This window comes from Pipistrellus kuhlii, unplaced genomic scaffold (assembly GCF_014108245.1).
Source record: "Pipistrellus kuhlii isolate mPipKuh1 unplaced genomic scaffold, mPipKuh1.p scaffold_m20_p_6, whole genome shotgun sequence".
Taxonomy (NCBI): domain Eukaryota; kingdom Metazoa; phylum Chordata; class Mammalia; order Chiroptera; family Vespertilionidae; genus Pipistrellus; species Pipistrellus kuhlii.
Genome location: NW_023425562.1, coordinates 40,162,030 through 40,181,158, shown reverse-complemented (window position 1 = coordinate 40,181,158; position 19,129 = coordinate 40,162,030). Strand labels below are relative to the sequence as shown.

The 19,129-nt window shown below is 35.7% G+C and overlaps 1 protein-coding gene across 1 annotated transcript in view; it reads left to right on the top strand.

Annotated features, from left to right (window-relative positions):
• Nucleotides 1-19,129, top strand: part of DOK6 (docking protein 6) — a 234,342-nt gene that overhangs the window by 135,788 nt on the left and 79,425 nt on the right. Inside the window, exon 5 of the mRNA XM_036418685.2 lies at nt 9,433-9,622. Coding sequence (XP_036274578.1) covers nt 9,433-9,622 — 190 coding nt within the window. The remainder of the gene's footprint in view (nt 1-9,432; nt 9,623-19,129) is intronic.

Sequence of the window (19,129 nt, the reverse complement as noted above, 5' to 3'; positions counted from 1 at the left end):
TATAACCCAGGTCTCCTGACATCTTTCTTTGTGACATTGCCATTTACCTAAATAAAGAACTAATAAGTTAAATCCCTGTATATAAGGTTTTGACTGGACAACATTCTTAAATTTTCTTTTTTCACAGTTACTGCACTTTAGAGTCTATATAAACAAATTTGACTTAAATGTGTTATTTATCAATTGATTTCAGGGAATTTGGCTAATACAACGTTTTAGCCTAGACTACCATAACAAAATGCCATAGACTGGGTGGCTTGAACAACAGGGGTTAATTTCTGGAGGCTGGAAGTCCAAAGTTAACATTCCAGCAGGGTCGGTGTCTGGTAGAAACCCTTTTTCTGGCTTGCTGACAACTGCTTTCTTGCTGTGATCCTGAGGGGGGGGGGGGGGAGAGGGAGGGAGGGAGGGAGGGAGGGAGAGAGAGAGAGAGAGAGGGGGGGGGGGGGGGGGGAAGAGAGAGAGAGAGAGAGGAAGAGAGAGAGAGAATTATCTTGAGTTTCTTCATATAAAGGCACTAATCCCATTATGAGGGCCCCACCCTCAGTACTTCATCTAAATTTATCCCCAAAGATTCCATCTTTAAATACTATAACTTTGGAGAATTAGAGCTTCAATATATGAATTTAGGTTGGGGGTGGGGAGATACAGTTCATCCCATAGCAACTATAAGTCGAAAAGTACAGTGGGTGAAATCTCAGGGTATAAGAAAATTGAGATTTATGCGACACACAGTTTACTTCTAAGTTTACTCTTCTGTAATTTAGTGGGCTTGACTGACATCTCTTTAAAATGTAGGCTGCAGGTTCTTGCCTAGCACCTCTAAATACTGAAATCAGAGTAATGTAATAAGCTCCTTTTTCTTCATCTTTAAAAAATCATTACCATCACCACCAATTGATCTAGCAGTATGAAAATAGAAACATTTCAGTGTTGCTAATTTTTAATGGCCAGTATTTGAAAAGGTTGACTAACACTGGCAAAGCTTGACACTAATTATTAAAAAGACTTCCTAGATTTATGCATGGTTTATAAATTAGACAGAACAGGTAGACGTGCATCATGATAACACTCAATGGCTGTCATCTTGTTATGACTAATAATGTTCTAACCACCATCACTGTCCTGTAGTTCATTAAAAAGCATTATTTTCTGTTTGTTGCTAAACTGGAAAACAAGTTTTCCTCACTGATTGATCATGAACACGTATGGACTCAAAACACTGCCTGTGTTAATAGTTTTCAGAAGGTCACAAAGGCGTTCCTCAGGCTACTTTTCTAGCTGCCTTTATATCACAGTTTCCCTTCCACTCTCTTGGAGTTCAAGTCTCTGGTCCGTTTTCTGAGAGCTGTGCTAAGTGCAAAAAGTTCGTAATCACACTGACATATACTGCTCAGTTTAAGGGAAAAAAATAAAAATAAATAAACTCTGGCTGTTAACATTCGTCAAGTATGACATAAAAGAAATACGAAGAAAGCCGCTAAGTCAGGCCTAGAAGAGAGGAAGCATTATTGTGTGATTGTTCACTATGAATTGTATGCTTTTATTTTAATATTGGGTTTGTAGATGGTTTCCATCCAAATGGATAATGTGCTTCTTTGGTTTACTGTAATTTTTAAATCTAACTTGATAATAATGTCAAAGTAACTTGTCTAGCATATAAAGGGAAATTTTTAATATGGTTTTTTTAGGCTAGGTCAACCATGGAATTCAATGCCAGAGCTATTTATAAAAAGCACAAGCAGATGTAGCCTGCTGAGTAATCTCCAGGCCACAGTATAAATGCAGGCTATTCCCACAGACAAGTAATTCTCTCCTAATTTCAGTTTCCTAATTTCAGTGTGAAGATGAACTAATACTTGCTCATGGAACTGTCATGATGGTGAAGTGAGGTTGTATCAAATAAAGCCAACTCTCCTACTTAGCTCAATTTTAAAAATCAAAAGTGTTTTTAAGCATAAGTAAAAACAAAAAAATAATTCCTGAATATATGTGAGAGAAGACCTGAAATCATAAAGCTCTCCTTTATGCCTTCCAGTCACTATTCCAGCATCTTCACGCATAAAACCTATGAACATAAACAAAATCCTTAACTTCCTAAAACACGAGTCATTAATATGTACAAATTGGAATAAATCTTTTATGAAATATTTATCATTACAGATTTGGTCTTCTTCCCTTAAGGCATGTTAGTATTAAATTATAGAATTTACCCTTCATCAGAAATATTATTTTATTAATGACTAGAGGCCCCATGGATGAAATTTGTGCACTGAAGGGGGGTCCCTCAGCCCGGTCTATACCCTCTTGCAATCTGGGACCCCTCACTCCTTACCCCCACCTGCTCGCTGTTCTTACCGCTTAGCTCACTGCATCTGGCCCCTTGTGGGGAGGGACCATGAGGAGGCTCCATGGCATGCCCAGCCTGTGTCACTCAGTCCTGATTGTCTAGACCCCAGCAGCAAGCTAACCTACTGGTCGAAGCGTCTGCCTCTTGGTGGTCACTGCACATCATAGTGAGTGGTTGAGTGGCCTTAGCATTCACTAGCATATTATACTTTGAATGGTTGAATGGATGACTGAACACTTAGCATATTAGGTTTTTATTATATAGGATGTGCTTGGATTTCATTTACAGTTTCTCTTGAGCAGTGAGGTGCACATGTGTGCAGAATTGAAATAGTAAATTACATTATTGTGGTTTGTGGTCTCCTATCTTCAAGGAAACATGCACTGTGCAGTTGCTTTTTATAAATTCCTTAGGGTATTCCAGGTACACAACCCTAACTTATTATTATATGTTGACCACCACATGTTTTGGACATTCAAAATTGTTACTTTCCCTCTACTGTTTTTCCGACTCTTCAGACAGCTTGATCTTATTTATTCTGAGACTAGCTAAGAATGAAACTGTGTGCAAATAATTTTAAAGTGTAATTTGTGTTGCTGAGGTAAAAGTTATTGATTAAAATCTTTGCTAGAATCATCTTTATCTAATGCTTCCAGCTGCTTTTGTATTGACTCTGAGTCTCATATGGTATGGGCAAAAGTAAACAAACACAAGCACACACACACAGACTTATTCATAGACATTGGATAACAATGCCACAAGAAAGTGTACATTAAGTATACATTTTAAATGTGTACAACTTCCAGAATCTTCACATCTTTTAGTAGTACTTAAGATAACCTACATTGACCTCAGAATGTGACCTGATTGGGAATATGATCTTTGCAGAGATAATCAAGTTTAAATGTGTCCATTAGAATGAACCCTAATCCAATATGACATTATTGTGTCCTTATAAAAAGGGGAAATTTGGAGGCAGAAACAGACGTGCAGAGAGAAAAGATGATCTGAAGATACATGGTGAGAACATGGCCATGTGAAGGGATTGAGACATCTACAGGACGTGGGTTGCTGGCAAACACAGAAGCTAGAAGGGACCAGGGTGGATTCTCCCTCTGGAGCCTCGTAGAGAACACAGCCCTGCCAACAGCTCGAGGTCAGACTTCTGGATCTAGAACCACCAGACACTAAATTTCTGTTGTTTTAAGCCACCCAGTTTTTAAAATACAATATGCAGTTATGAAAATAACTTTCTAAACCTAGGAATAGAAGCAGACTTTCTCAAACTGATGAAGCACATCAATGAAAAATTGATTCATCAATTGCACATCAATTATCATTCTTGAAGGTAAAATACTGACTGCTACCTTCTTATGATTATAAATAAGCAAACACATCCTCTTTCAACACCTGTATTCAGCATTCTACTTACGGTCCTAATTTGTGTAATATTATAAGAAAAGAACATCATAAAAATTGGTTTAAAATAATAATAAGTTAGGGTTGTGTACCTGGAATACCCTAAGGAATTTATAAGGAAGCAACTAAGACTAAGTAAATTCAGGGATGTTAAAGAATAAAAAAGTTAATATGTAAAAATGTATATATGTGTGTTATATATTATAAGCTATATACTATTTACACATATATTAACAATAAACAATAAACATTTGCAAAGTGAAATATAAAAAAATATCATTTATAAAATCATCCAAAATTCACATACTCAAAGATAAACTTGGCAAAGTATATAACCCTATCTCTACACTGAAAACTCAATATTAGTGAGAGAAATTAAAAGAGATCTAGATAAATTAAACAGTAAACCAGGTTGGTGATGGCAACATTTAATACTGATAGGAAACTGTGACTCCAATGTCAAGAAACTGGCTGAAGAGCTCATTGTCTCTTTGTGTTCTGTTCATTTCTACCTACTAGAGGTGGTTTTGCTTCATGTCAGAAACCCCATCTCTGATCCTCTGCTTCTTGCTGCAGCAGGAAGGACTTTTCCCACTTACCTCCACCTGCCAGGCAAATTCACCGATGTACATAGATCAGTTCCTGCCCAAAACTTGACCTATTTAAAATGCCGGCATCGGAGAAAGGCAGCTTTGGTCTTTCTCAGGGCTGAATACCCATTCGGTCTTGCACACACATAGGCTGAGGTTTCACTGTTCCTTTTCCTGGACCATTTCTCCTGAGCACAGTGACCCTTTCTCGCCAGGTCTTGTCCAATTCAATTTAACTAAACTTTGTTTTGTAGCTCCCTCAAGACGGTTCTTGGAGTTGTGACCATAACCCTGTGTCCCGGCCTTTTGAGGTTCAGTCTGCTCCATTGGACCTCTCAATCTAGCCCTGATGTAACAATGCCCTTGCAGATGTAACTGAAAATTCAGCTACATTCTTTATAGGACATTAGTTTAATAAATATCCTATCTTGTAACTGTTTTTGGCCATTTAAAATAAAATTATATTTTCTCATAAGGACGCCCAGCCATCTGTGTTAAAACAGGCCCTTTAGGTCATTTTGATGCCCACAAAAGCCTGAAAACCAGTGCTCTAGGCAGTAAAAACCAAATGTAGGTTCATAAATGTGAAAGTGGCATGATTAGAGAGATGTTCAAAACACCTGCCGGATAAAATTATTTCACAAAGGTAAACATTTTAAAAAGTAGTTTTAGGAAAACCATAAAAATATTAGAAGAATTCATAGGCAGCAAAAGATCAGATGTGTCGTAGCAATACCATGTTTCCCCGAAAATAAGACATCCTCTGAAAATAAGACCTACTTACAGGTTTCCTTCTGAGTGAAATATAAGGCATCCCCCGAAAATAAGGCTCCCCTAGGCTAACCATGAGAGATTTGGTCCACTGATTCTGAAAGAAATGGAGTCACAAGAAATTCACCAGGAAATTCAGGAATTGGATTGTAATGATGATGTTCCAGAAGATGATGACATGATTGTCATTGAATAAATGAGTAAATTCTTGATACTGTAGGATTCACAGTTTGTCTGGTTTGTGTTGACAACTACTGTACTACCGTACCATATACAGGTAATAAATTTCCTTTATTTTCATTTAACAATAAATGTGTACCGTATTCTTCTTCATAGAAAAATAAGACATCCCCCGAAAATAAGACCTAGCGCATCTTTGGGAGCAAAAATTATTATAAGGCACTGTCTTATTTTCGGGGAAACAGGGTATGTATCTTTACTGATACATCTCTTAGGAAAATGAAAACTAAGGAGAAAAATAAACAAGTGGGACTCTGCACAACAAAAGACACCATCAACAAAACAACAAGAACACCCACTGCATGGGAGAACATATTTGCCAATGTGACATCTGATAAGGGTTTAATCTCCAAAACATATAGGGAACTCATACTAGTTAACAAAAGGAAGATAAACAAGCCAATAAAAAAAATGGGCAAAGGACCTAAATAGAGACTTTTAGAAAGTGGACATACAGAAAGCCAAGAGACATATGAAAACATGCTTAAAGTAATTAATCATCCAAGAGATGCAAACCAAAACAACAATGAGATACCATATCACACCTGTCAGAATGGCTATCATCAACAAATCAACAAATGCCAAGTGCTGGCAAGGATGTGGATAAAAAGGAACCCTCAGCACAGCTGGTGAGAATGCAGATTGGTGCAGCCTCTGTGGAAGACATTATGGAGTTTCCTCAAAAAACTAAAAATGGAACTGCCATTTGACCCAGTAATCCCACTTCTAGGAATATATCCCAAGAAACAAGAAACACCAAAAAGGATATATGCAGCCCTATGTTCAATTCACAATAACTAAGATAAGATTTTAAAACAACGTAAATGCCCATCAGCAGATGAGTTGATAGAAAACTATGGTGCATCTACACAATGAAATACTACGCTGCTATAAAAAAGAACTCTTACCATTTGCAACCGCATCAATGGACCTGGAGAGCATTATACTAAGCAAAATAAGTCAGTCTGAGAAATATAAATACCACATTATCTTACTTATTTGTGGAGTATAATTAACAACATAAACTTATGAACAAAAATAGATCCAGAGTCATAGAAGCATCAAACAGACCGTCAAGCCTCGGAGGGAAGACAGGAGAGGGTGAGGGTGGGGTGTGTAGGTAAGAGATCAATCAAAGGACTTGTATGCACACATATAAGCATAACCAAAGGATACAGACAGTTGGGGGAATGGGAACATGTGCTGGGGGTAGAGGGAGTGGCCCATGGGGGAAAAGGAGAGATATATGTAATACTTTCAACAATAAATATTTTTTTAAGTCTCTTTAGTGGAGCCAATTTTAACTTTGTCATATTGAAATGGTCTTTCCAATGGAAACCATAATGAATTTTAGCAACAGCCCGTTTTACGTAAGGGCATCAAGAAAATTATTCACAGCAAGTGCAGAAACCTTTCTCCCATGATGATGGGATAGGAAAGAGTATAATTTACTAGATAATTGATGCACTGCTCTCATCTTTATGTGCCTAGTTTCCTGCTGGATGACATTAGTCTAGTTTTTAATTGAATCTCTAATTCTTGGAAATGAGGGGAGGATGGATTTGAATATTTAAAAATTGTAAATAAAATACTTTAGGATAAATTTTTCAAAAAATGCAAGAAATAACATTAAAAGAGGGGTTATCAAGAATGGGTTAACTTGAGTTGCTAGGTAACAAAGTGTGTGAAGACAGAAATTTGTAGGCAGGCAAGGGGGGAAGGGCCACCACAGGTACCTTTCACCTGCACTCTGTTGCCTGGAGCTGGCTCTGGAAGGACTCCTTGGGGCAAGTTACTCAATCACTTTGTGTTTACATGTAAAGATCTAGAGCCCTATAGTAGGTGAATCTTATTAAATTCACTTATTTATTATTCTCCAGCTTTCCCCCATGTCCACTGTGAAGATTAGACTCTGTCTTCACCATCGCTGGATTTATCTGCTAACATTAGAGCACACAGACATTTCAGGGAAAATATGGTTCTCCTGAGTCCTCTGATGTTTCGTGTTGCATCTACCTGAAGGCCACTCAATGTCACAATTATTTTTTTACATCTTTTTTTTTTTTTAACATCAAACTATGGTGTGAATATCAAGGGTCAATGTGGCCCTAAGCATAGTAAAATTGGTGAATGATGTTCATTTATTTCAGTATTTTGAAAGCAGCATTATTTCTTGACTTCTTAGCGGTGATTCTTTGGTTGCTATCCTCAGACTCTGGAATTGATGGAAAGAAAGGGATTTAGATGAATGTTTTCATTTCTACTTTCATAAAAATATTTTCCTTGTCCACAATAAATGCCATTGATGTATCATTAGTTCCAAATGTAAAAGCTGAACTTCATCCAAAGGGTCTTGACCAAAGAAAAGAAGACTGCTGTTCAGGCACTTTCTATATTCCTGAGTAACTCTGTTTGGTCTAAGTTTCATTTATACTCTTATATGAGATCATGCCCCTTTTGTATACTACTTGTCAAACCCATTGGTGTGGGAATTGTAGTAGGAATGTGGGTGATGTTTTTAATGCTAAATGTTCATAACTTACTTGGTTTCACATGAGAAATTTTGAATTTATAATATATATTTCATAAATATGTGTGTGTGCTTTTTATTGCAAATAATTAATAGGGCAGTGTTATTTCTTCATTTATCATTTTTAGAATTTATCTTAATTTGTTTTTAGGAAGTGAATGTGAAATCATATACATATTAGTTTTATAGGTCAATAATCTAAGTAAAAAATTGAATTATTAGATTATTTTAGTCAAAAATACCTAGACACTTGGTTATAACTATTGTTCACATGGTTACTAAATTTCAAGTGATCATGCTTAAATTAAATTTAACTTATGTAGAATCCAATTTTACTGTCTTTTTTTGCATCAACAAATCGTTATTCTGCAAAATACCTGCCACAGAAAAGATTCTTTCTATTATACAGACAATGCCAGCTCAGTACAAGCAGTCAGTGTTTAAATTGAGGCATTCTGATGGATGATAGCACATTCCTAAACATATCAATCCTCTTCCAACTGCAGCTGCACCATTATCCCTTTCAAAATAATTAATTCAACAGCACTGCCTTTAAAGCACTATTCATAATTAAATTTAAACTCACACGGATTTATCTGCCAATAATTCTTACAATTTTTGTTATCATGATCATTATTTGTTTATAATTCCTCAATTCTTGCAAACCATATTTATTATGGCAATATTTATTTTATTCGTAGTTAACCAATATTTATCACTTACTTTAAACTAAGAGTAGGAACTAGGGATATTTTATAAGACACTTTGTAGGTTATCTTAAAGTTTTTACTTCCTGGAACTTACAAACTAATCTTATTTTCCAAAATTAAGAGCATATAATGCATTTAACTGGGAATTAGAGGCTGCAAAATTTTGTGGTAGCCTTTAAGATGTACACAAGTTTTAAAATTATATTTGCAATTATTGCCCAATAATCAGATTTTAAAGTATAAAATATCCAGGAATGAAACAATTCTCTATTTTTATATTTGCATACCAAAAACCACATTATGAAGTCCTGCAGAAGGCAATAATGAATACCTGCGATTATCATGGGCTGAAAGTGACAGTGAATGCAATGTGTTTTGACAGTTAGTCTGAGCGTGCATTGAATACTTCATGCCACAGAGGTAAAATATGAGTACATTCTTGCTTAAATTAAATAAGACACTCCTCTTAGGAATTGTGTGTATGATATCCACTTGAGGTGTGTGAAGAAGCAGATAGGAAGCAGCAATTGGGCTGAAATTCACTTAGCTTTTTACCCTCACTCATTTCTCCACCATATAATTTAATCATTTAATAGAGAATGCATGCAACAAAAAGTTGTAGGATGAGTGAGCTAATGGATCATTGAAAATACTTGAGCTCTTTTTTTTTATACGTAGTATGGAAGAAAGTAGTGTTTTGCAGTGAATATGGATGTCCCCCAGGAACACGAGACCACTTTCTGAGGGCTGTAGGCAGGTAGACAAATCAATCCAGGACATCTACAGTCATGCCTCTTTTCTCAATTCTTTGTTTCTTTTCAGAGCGGTTCAATGTGTACCTGATGCCTACACCAAATCTGGATATTTACGGCGAATGCACAATGCAGATCACTCATGAGAATATCTATCTCTGGGATATCCACAACGCCAAGGTCAAACTGGTGATGTGGCCTCTCAGCTCCCTGAGGAGATACGGGCGGGACTCCACGTGGTTCACCTTTGAATCAGGAAGGTAAGCTCTAAGGGCAGCAACCAAGTGTAGGAGGTGACAGGTAAGCTGAAGGAAAGGTTCAGTCTAACAGTGTCCAGACTGACCACTGTTTTTATAAAGGTTAGAATTCACCAAACACATAATTTCTCCAGAATAAAATTGTGTTAATTTTTTGTCAGGTTAATTATCTTACTCAAAATTATTTCCGTCTCTTAGGTTGGCATCAAACTAGTTGCATAATTATATTAATAGTACAATATAGTTTGCAATATTATTATAATAATATATTGTATCCTACTATATTTTTAGTACAATAGAATTTACATAAAATTCAGCATGTCCTTGCTGGCATTATTTTCTGAGTGCTTATAAATAAAACAATTGTGAAAAGTTTTATATAAAATTGTTTAAATATATTTTTTAGGTTTAAAATAAGTTAATCAATATTTATCCAAATGTTTATGTTAATAACATTTGTAAGGTATAAATATTAATTCAGAATGACTGAACACATGTTGACAAATCCATAATTTATGGAATGGGTAATTCAGGTTTTAAACTTAGTATATTAAGGCACATACAGCAGTTGTAATTCATAAATGTCAGAAGTGAATGCTTATTTCCCAATCACTTATCCACAGACAAGGTTTAGACATGAGTTTCAATCAACTAAATCAGTGTGTTTATGCAATATCACAAAATGTGTTTGTGATATTGTTATCATGTATCCAAGACAAGACCTGGGTTTTAGATTGTATCTGAGAGACATTTTATGTACCAGACCTCGCCCTGGAGATGTGGTTCATCACATTCTGAAAATGAATTTATGGTATTATAAAGTAATTACAGTGAAGTTTTGTTGCACTTGATATAGCAATTTTAATTACATAAGATTTTTCTTACAAAACAGTTAAGTACTTACTCAAGGTCAGATTCTACTAATATCCATCTAGGGTAGGCCAGATGTCTTTTAAAATTTTCAAGGGGAAAAAAACTGAGCAGAAGTAATTTTAAGAGTCTGGAGCCCTTTTGCACCTTTTGCACGAAGGTATTATTAAAGTCTGAAGCACATTGATTTCTTGAAAAGCCTCCAATCTTGTATTTACTTAGCGGCTGTGAGTTCACTCAACTGTCTGCCTAGATACTGGCAGTGTAACCATAATCACATTCTAGATACTTATTAGGAAATAAAAATCCTCGTAAGAAAATGAATATTTTTCTACATGTACACTATTTTTTTTTAAATCATATAGTTATGAAAAATGGATTACAGATTTGAGATTGTCTGACATAAAATTTATGATACATTTTTTAGCTGGCCTCAAAAGTTAGTGGATGTACATATAAAAAGAGATTGCTTTATTTTTCATCACTTAGCAATATATCCCCAGGGCCTCCTTGCCTGCATCTTTTCCCTGGGTACTCCTATTTTCCTATTTTTATGTAGAGCAATTGAAATACTTTGTTTCCTCATTTCAGTAGGTGTCTTGGGATTTTAAAAAAACAAGTAGTTATTTTTGCTTTTAAAGTGGTTGCCCTGTATTTTCACTGCATTTGTATCTGTCTACATTAGTTTTTCTTCAAAGTCTTTAAGGGGGATATACTGGCTCACCACAGGTTTCAAAATTGATATTATTCACCAAAACATCAAATTATTTGATGTGCATTTTGGCTTATCTAACACTCAATATTAATTGGTTTTCTATGATTCTGATGATTTTTAATAATTTTAAAGTACATGAAAAAATATATAAATATTTCAAAATAGATAAGGCCCGTAATCCTCAAGCTTTCTCGGTTTGGTTTGGTTTTCATTTTTGTTTGTTATTTGGTTTAGCAGTACTTTTTCTTTGTTGTTTTTGTAATTGTATGCCAGAAAACGTAAAGAACAAGTATCTTAATGTCGATTAAGTATGTTGACACCTACACTGCTATGTGTCCTGGGTACCAAGGAAAACTAGATTTAGATCACAGCTCTGTCATTATTAATAATTTAGCTTGCTCCATTTGACCTTTCTGGCCTTCAGTTTTTGTCTTTCCTGGGGAGAATTATAATCTCTACTTCATAGATGTGTATGAGAAGAGTAAGTTAGTAAATATAAAGAAGCATACATCACATATAGTATGGTCACATAGTGGGCACTGGAGAGTCTTGATTACTCCTAATCTTTAAAAAAACATATTTTTAGTGATTTCAGAGTGGAAGAGATAGGGAGAGAGAAAGAAATAGAAACATCAGTGATGAGAGAGAAGCATTGATCAGCTGCCTCCTGCACACCCCCTACTAGGGGTCAGGACTGCAACCCAGGCATGTACCCTTACCAGGAATGGAATTGTGACCTCTTGGTTCATAGATTGATGCTCAATCACTGAGCTACACAGGCTGGACTTGATTACTCCTACTCTTTATCAGAAATTATGTAATTTTTCTGCTTTCTAATTTCATGATTGAAGCTTCTACTTAAGTCTGAAGAGTTCTCTTCCTAAAGAACTCTGCTAAGATATATCCTTAGCCAAAAACATGGGAAGCCAAGGGAAAAGCTTGGGAGAAGCTTGCATGCAAATGCTGAAGAGATCATTATAAACTCAATGTCTAGAATGGGAAGTTCATGTTATCCATCTTGAGTCAGGAATTTGAGGCCAAGAGAAAATGGGACAAGGTGCAGCAAGACATTGTGGTACAGACAAGGGGAAGACTGAGTGGCTGTCTTCATACTACCTGGTAATTAAGGAAAATTTATGGGATACTAGGTGCCTCTTTCATTGAAGAAGCAGCAGATACACAAGAACTCTATAATTTACCATGCTTAAGTCTGGAATGAGTTTACACTCCAATATTATTACCTGTGAAAAAGTCAAACTTCTTTACCCTTAAATTAGTAAAGGGGGAAAATCTAAAGGAATCTTAATGAAAAGCTACTAGAATTTAGAAGTGAATTTAGCAATTGGATTTCGCATATAAGATCAATATACAAAAATAAATTTTATTGTATATGTAATCTATAAATAATTGGAAGGGAAATGTTTGAAATTGCCTCTTATACAGTCATCAAGATATAAAATATACACTTTGATTTAACAAAATATGTTAAAGAGTTATACATTAAAAACTAAACTATAACTAAGAAAAATTAAAGAATACAAAAATAATGGAGACATGTATCTCATTCATTAATTCAAAGACTCTATAGTAAGATGAAAATTCTCTAAATCAATATATAGACAATATAATCACAGTAAAAATTTCAATTGACTTTTCTGAGGTAAATGACAAGTTGTTTAAAATATGTATAAAACTGCAAAACAATTTTATAGAATAGCTAAAACAATCTGGAAAAGAACATATCTGATAGATTTCCACTATCTATTTTAAGACTTGCTAGAAAGCTAAAATAATACGGACAGTGTGGTAATGACACAAGGGTACACCTAACACTCAGTTGAAAAGAATGAAGAGTTCAAAAATAGACACCTGTATATATAGCCTTTTATTTTTTAAATAATATGCAGAGGATATTCAATGTGGAAAAGAAACAATGGTGCTGGAATGACTAGATGCACACAAGGTAGAAAGATAAACATTAGTTCTTATCTCACTGCTAGGTACTAAATTATGTCTGCCCCTAAAATTCATATGTTGACACTCTCACCTCCAATATGATGGTATTTGGTGATGGAACTCTTGGAAAAGAATTCAATAAATTAGGTCATGAGGTTTGGACCCTCATGATGGGATTAAGGCCTTAGAAGAAGAGACACCAGAAAGCTGGTTTTCTCTGTGTCCTGTCCTAGAAGAAGGACACAGGGGAAAGTGGTCATCAACAGCCAGGAAGAGAGTCCACACAAGAAACCAACTAACCTGGCACCTTGATCTTGGACTTCTAGCTCCAGAACTATGAGAAAGTTAATTTCTGTTCTTTAAGTCATCTGTGTATGGTAATAAAGTTATACTATAATTCCACTTAATATTACATTGAAAAGTAATCTCTAAGCTCTTTAGAATCAAGTCTCTAAAGCTGTATGGTATTTGAACATATGACATTAAGATGTTTCCAGAATTAATTATCATAGATAAAGCCACACTGACGATCAGTAAAAATGTACAAATCTCTGATTATTTTCTTAGCCAAACCTTTTTAATGAAGAATCACTGGGCAAAAGGAAGTGAACATTTTCTAGGTTCTTTACAATATAGCAAACTGCTTTCAAGGAAACTGATATCAATTCATACACCCCCTACTGGTGCAAAGGCAGTGCTCTTCTTGACCTTGTAGCCACAAGTATTAAAATGTTGACTTAAGATATTTCTGTTTTGGTAGAGGAATTTGATATTGTGTTATTTTTTATTGTTGTTTGTTTCTATATATGATTAGAGGCTTGTTCTTGAGTATATTGTTCACTTTTATTTTTTCCATCACTGATTTTTGGGTGTTCTTTTCACATTAATAATTGGGATGTTGACCAATTTTTGTGCATCTATTTTTATAAGTTCCGGACTATCTCACTCTGGTTAAATGGAGCCAAGAGCAGAAGGGTTTTTCCAGGCTTGATTTATAGAAGCAAATCTCTTTGCACAGGTATATGATTTGGTAGCAATTTTTAGCCATTTATTCATATTTACTGCATGCCTTAAGAAGTAAAAAAAAATAGATATATCAAAATACATTTTTTTTCTCTAATTCCAAAAGAGTAATGCTAAGACAAAGCCTTTTAGGACCTTCATGCCTTTTTCCCTGTGTCTAATTTGGTAAATCTCTTGCTACTATCATACTGGGACTAATTTTTTCCCCTAGGATAAAACATTAATTAAATGACTTAGGAAACTGTTCTTTCCAAAAAATGGAGACTCTGATCTTAATTTTTGCTCCATTAACTTTAAAGTTCAATACATTTTTATTGAACCCACACATACTTTAGTGTGAATTGCTTTTCATTAATTGGTCTCTAGGGATCCCAATGACAGTTTGGCCTTCCTTTTAGGTTTTTTTATTCTCCTTCAGAAAGTTTCTAAACTTTAGTAATAGTCATTAAATCAAGGAATGGTTGCCAGAATCAAAGAGATAAAAATCAATGGAGAAAGATGTGAAGTTCTGGTTTGATCTCCTCCTTGGAGAGGTGGCAACCTGCCACCACACTGATGAGACAGCTTACAGGAGGCTACTCTTACATGGCTTCCTTAGAACAGTTGAACCATTGATTTATTAACTGTTGATTGATTTTTTTTCCAAAAGATACACATATTTTCACATTTCTGAAGACCTTCTCTTGAATGGCATCATTAACTGGTTGCTGCCCAGAGGAGATAGTGATTAGTCATAATTGCCTCGATACACCCAGCCTTGGTCATAGATGCTCATGTTTTTCTCACTTCCACTGATGTTAGCGGAATGTTTGTGCTTCCCTTCTTGAGTTTAATTATATTTCAGTTTAATTATAACTCTTTAATGTCTTGGTCAAGACATCTTTTAGAACCATTTGAAAAAAGGAATGTGAATCCTGAGTGCTGTCTAAAAACTCACTATAAATACCTTCTGGTAGATAAAGTGTGCTCCAGCCAGCATAGAATGTATAGAAGATATGTCAGTGTTTTAAAAGAAAACCTGAAAGTCAAGCTCAGTATGCTCTTTAATGAAGAAATCTGTAGCACTAACTTTCCCAGTGGCAAGTGAAGTGATCTTTTGTAAATAAAGGGAAACAAAGGGCAGTGATAACTCTAGGTTGATTCATAAGAGTTGAACTCTGTATGTGTGAAAGCCATTCTGTCCCTAACTTATTTTATTTATATTTTTCTACATGATTAACAGTAATATACTATCATCCATGACAAGTGAGCCTGAGTCTTTCAACACATACAAAAATTGTAAATGATAAAAAAAGCCTTGTATGATAATATAATTGGCACATTTTTCCTATAGTGATATATAAAATGAAGATGGGTCTTATGAACTTGGGTACTTTATATTTGACAGAATATGACAGTTATGGAGTTTATAATATATGCCAGGCATGTCCTGGATGGTTCAGATAACTTCATAATGCTTATAAGCTATTTATAAGATAAGCAAATTAGTATAAGCATACATAATATGTTACATGTTGATGAGTATTATGGAAGAAAAGGCATATTAAATGGATGATTGTGCTGTGGGAGGGTGCAATTTGATAAGGTGGTCAAAGAAGCCTCTTATATATGGAAATATTCCAATAAATACCTAAAGGAATTGAGGAAGAAGGTCTGTAGACATGTACTTGAGAAATAACATTATTGGCCAAGGGAGTATCAGGTTTGAAAGCCTGACCAGGAACAGTGTCACACTTGCATGTTTAAGGATCAGAAAGTGTGGCCAGAGCAGAACAAGTGGGGGGGTTTTAGGAGATGACCTCAGACAAGGGCTATGGGCCAGGCTAAGTAGCATCTTTTGGGTTCGCTGGAAGATTTGGAATTTTACTTTCAATGGACTGGGAAGCCAATGGGGCAAGTAGTCAAGCTGATGCAATAGAAGAGATTACTCTGGATGTTGTTAGACCAAAGGTGTAGCAGGGAAGAAGAGGGGAAGATGCCAGGTTTAAAGTTCAAGTCTGAATACATGTGGAAAGTGAGAAAACTATATTAAGCATGTATGACTTCAAGAATTAGTCCAAGCAACCAGAAAAACCTAGTTGCCATGTAATGTAACATAGAAGACTGAAGGGGTGAACAATTAGATTGAAAATCAGGAGTAGTCAGTCATTCACATATTTTTATTACAATCTTTTTCTAATTTTTCTATTTCATTCTTAGTTATTGCTGTTACTTCTAACTATGTGTAATTCCTTTACATAGGAATGTGGTATGGGGGGAAGTATTTGTCGGATTCAGTACTATCTGTGATTTTAGGGATCCACTGGGAATCTTGGAACATATCCTCCATGGATAAGGGGGGGACTACTCTTTACTTTTGTATTTGTCTTTAAGATAGAGAGCATAATATTTACTTTTGTGTTATTGTGAAAGCTCCAGACATAGGGTAAGGTGTTGGATAAATGGTGGCCCATAGTAGTCCTGGCCAAGTAGCTCAGTTAGAGTGCTATCCCATACATCAAAAGTTTGGGTTCCAGTTCCCGGTCAGGGCACATACTTAGGTTGCAGGTTACAACCCCAGTCAGGGTGCATACAGGAGGCAACTGATTACTGTTCCTCTTCGACCTTGATGTTTCTCTCTCTCTCTCTCTCTCGCTCTCGCTCTCTCTCTCGCTCTCGCTCTCGCTCTCGCTCTCTCTATCTCTTTCCGCTCCTCTCTTTTAAATCAATAAACAAATCCTCAGATGAGGATTTAAAAAAAAATAGTACCCACAGTAGACTCTGTGCAAATGTTGTAGCTTTATTCTCTACATTTTTTTGTATATTTTTATTTCTGTTTTTCCTCTACCTAAATATACCTAAATATCTTTTAAGGCACAGTCATTTTGTGTACTTATTTTTTATGTTTTTTGTTGTTGTTTTTTTTTTTTTTTTTTTTTGGTTTTTTTTTTTTTTGAGCTCCAGTGCTATTGGATGCAATTATTTTGGCACAAGTATATTCACCTACAGATAGATTTACTGAGATGCTAATGAGCTTCCAGCCTCAGGACCCCTCTCTAATAAAAGGGTCCCTTTCAATCTCAATATTGAACATGTATGGTCAATATTTTTATCATTGTGCACAAGTGAAATATTTTTCTATTCTTATTAAAATGAAAGCCTCCAAAATTGTATAAACTTTGGGCCCTTCAAAAACCTGGATCTGTACTTACTCACTCTTATATCTGTTAAAGTATTTTCCCAATGTAGGTCCTGGATTTGTAGAAGCATATCTACCTATTACTCACCCTTTCCTTTCCAAATGGAACTAAAAAAAAAAAAAAAAAAAAAAAAAAAACCTCACTCCCAACATGGTGGCCTGCACTGGAGACATGGTACCTCACCATGAAACATTGATGCCTGTATCACATGGAAATTAAACTGCTGATCTTGGTTCTAAACTTAATCAGTGCTCTGAACAAAGTGATAAAAAGAAGTTATAAACGCAACAGTGGACCTCACTGTGGAGAAGGGAGTTCACACACCTGGTCTGTGATCCACCTCTCTCCCGAGCAACACTAAAGGGATCTCCAGGGAGACAGAAAGAAAGCAAGGGATGCCATCTCATCTTGCACACAGGCTAGTGACCTCCTGGAAAGTAAACTAATGATATTGCTGGAAGGGGAATCTGAATTCATGGATACGCTTAGCGGGATGCTCCTTGCTTGGGATTCCTGTGGTGAACAGACTGCAACTGTGGATTTATGAGACAGAGCTCCCTAGAGAGAGCCACTTAAACTAAATATTTGGGGCATAAAATAAAGGCATTTCCTAACTCAGAACTCTGCTGGGCAACCCAGCCATGTTCTTGACAAAGAGACCTCATACATCCCAAGAGATAGTGAATATCCAGTGCCAGGAGCTGGTGGCCCACATCTCTTCCTGCCTTGTTGTGCCTCTTGAGTGTGGTAAAATGTGATACTTGTAAAATCTCTTGACAAACTGACCCTTTGGCCTGACTTATCGCTAATATGCTTGAAAATGGTTGCCAGAGAATCAGTAAAATTCAGAACAGAAAATATTTCTTATAAATGAGTAATCCCTAAACATAAATTTTTTAGCAATATATCTGGGTCTGATGAAAAAAATAATAAATAAAATAGATGTTTCAATCACTTTTATTAACACCAATATACCACCTAGTTGGAACAAAGAACTGAGGAGACTTTGCAAGAAAATTCATCCAATCATTGAATATTTAGCAATATTTTTTATTGATTTCAGAGAGGAAGGGAGAAGGAGAGAGAGATAGAAACATCAATGATCAGAGAGAATCAGCTGCCTCCTGTACAACCCACACTGGGTATCAAACCCATAACGTAGGCATGTGCCCTGATCAGGAATTGAACCACGGCCTCCTGATTCATAGGTTGGCCCTCAACCACTGAGCCATGCCAGCTGGCTTAGCAATATTTTCATATGATAAATACTTTATGTATACAGTGACATTCTCCCAAATGTGATTAGTGCATTTGTCAAAACATAAAGACCTTAGGCATGTTGAATTATGCTTTCATTGGCTCACAGAATGACTCCAAGAGTACATGAATCAAGAAGGATTTCATGTGTATAATGTGTGTCCATAAATCAAACTAGGCCACAGAAACTCATTTTGTATATTTACTTTTATTTGCTATTTTGATTGTAATCAATATAATTTAGAAAACCATTTCTCCGGGAAAAGTACTAGAATGAAAAAATCTTTACAGCTTGCCCACATTTGGCATTGGGACATAGTACATTTCTCACATTAAAGTAATGTAACGAGGTGGTTTTCAACTAAAATATGAAATCGCAGACAATGCATGCTGGGTTAGGGTTTCCTTGTGGGAGAACCTTAACTTGTTTGAGCATCAGTTTCCTCATCTGAAAACTGGAGATTAATTTTGCCTCGCGCATGGGGCTGTTTTAGAATTAAATGAGATGAT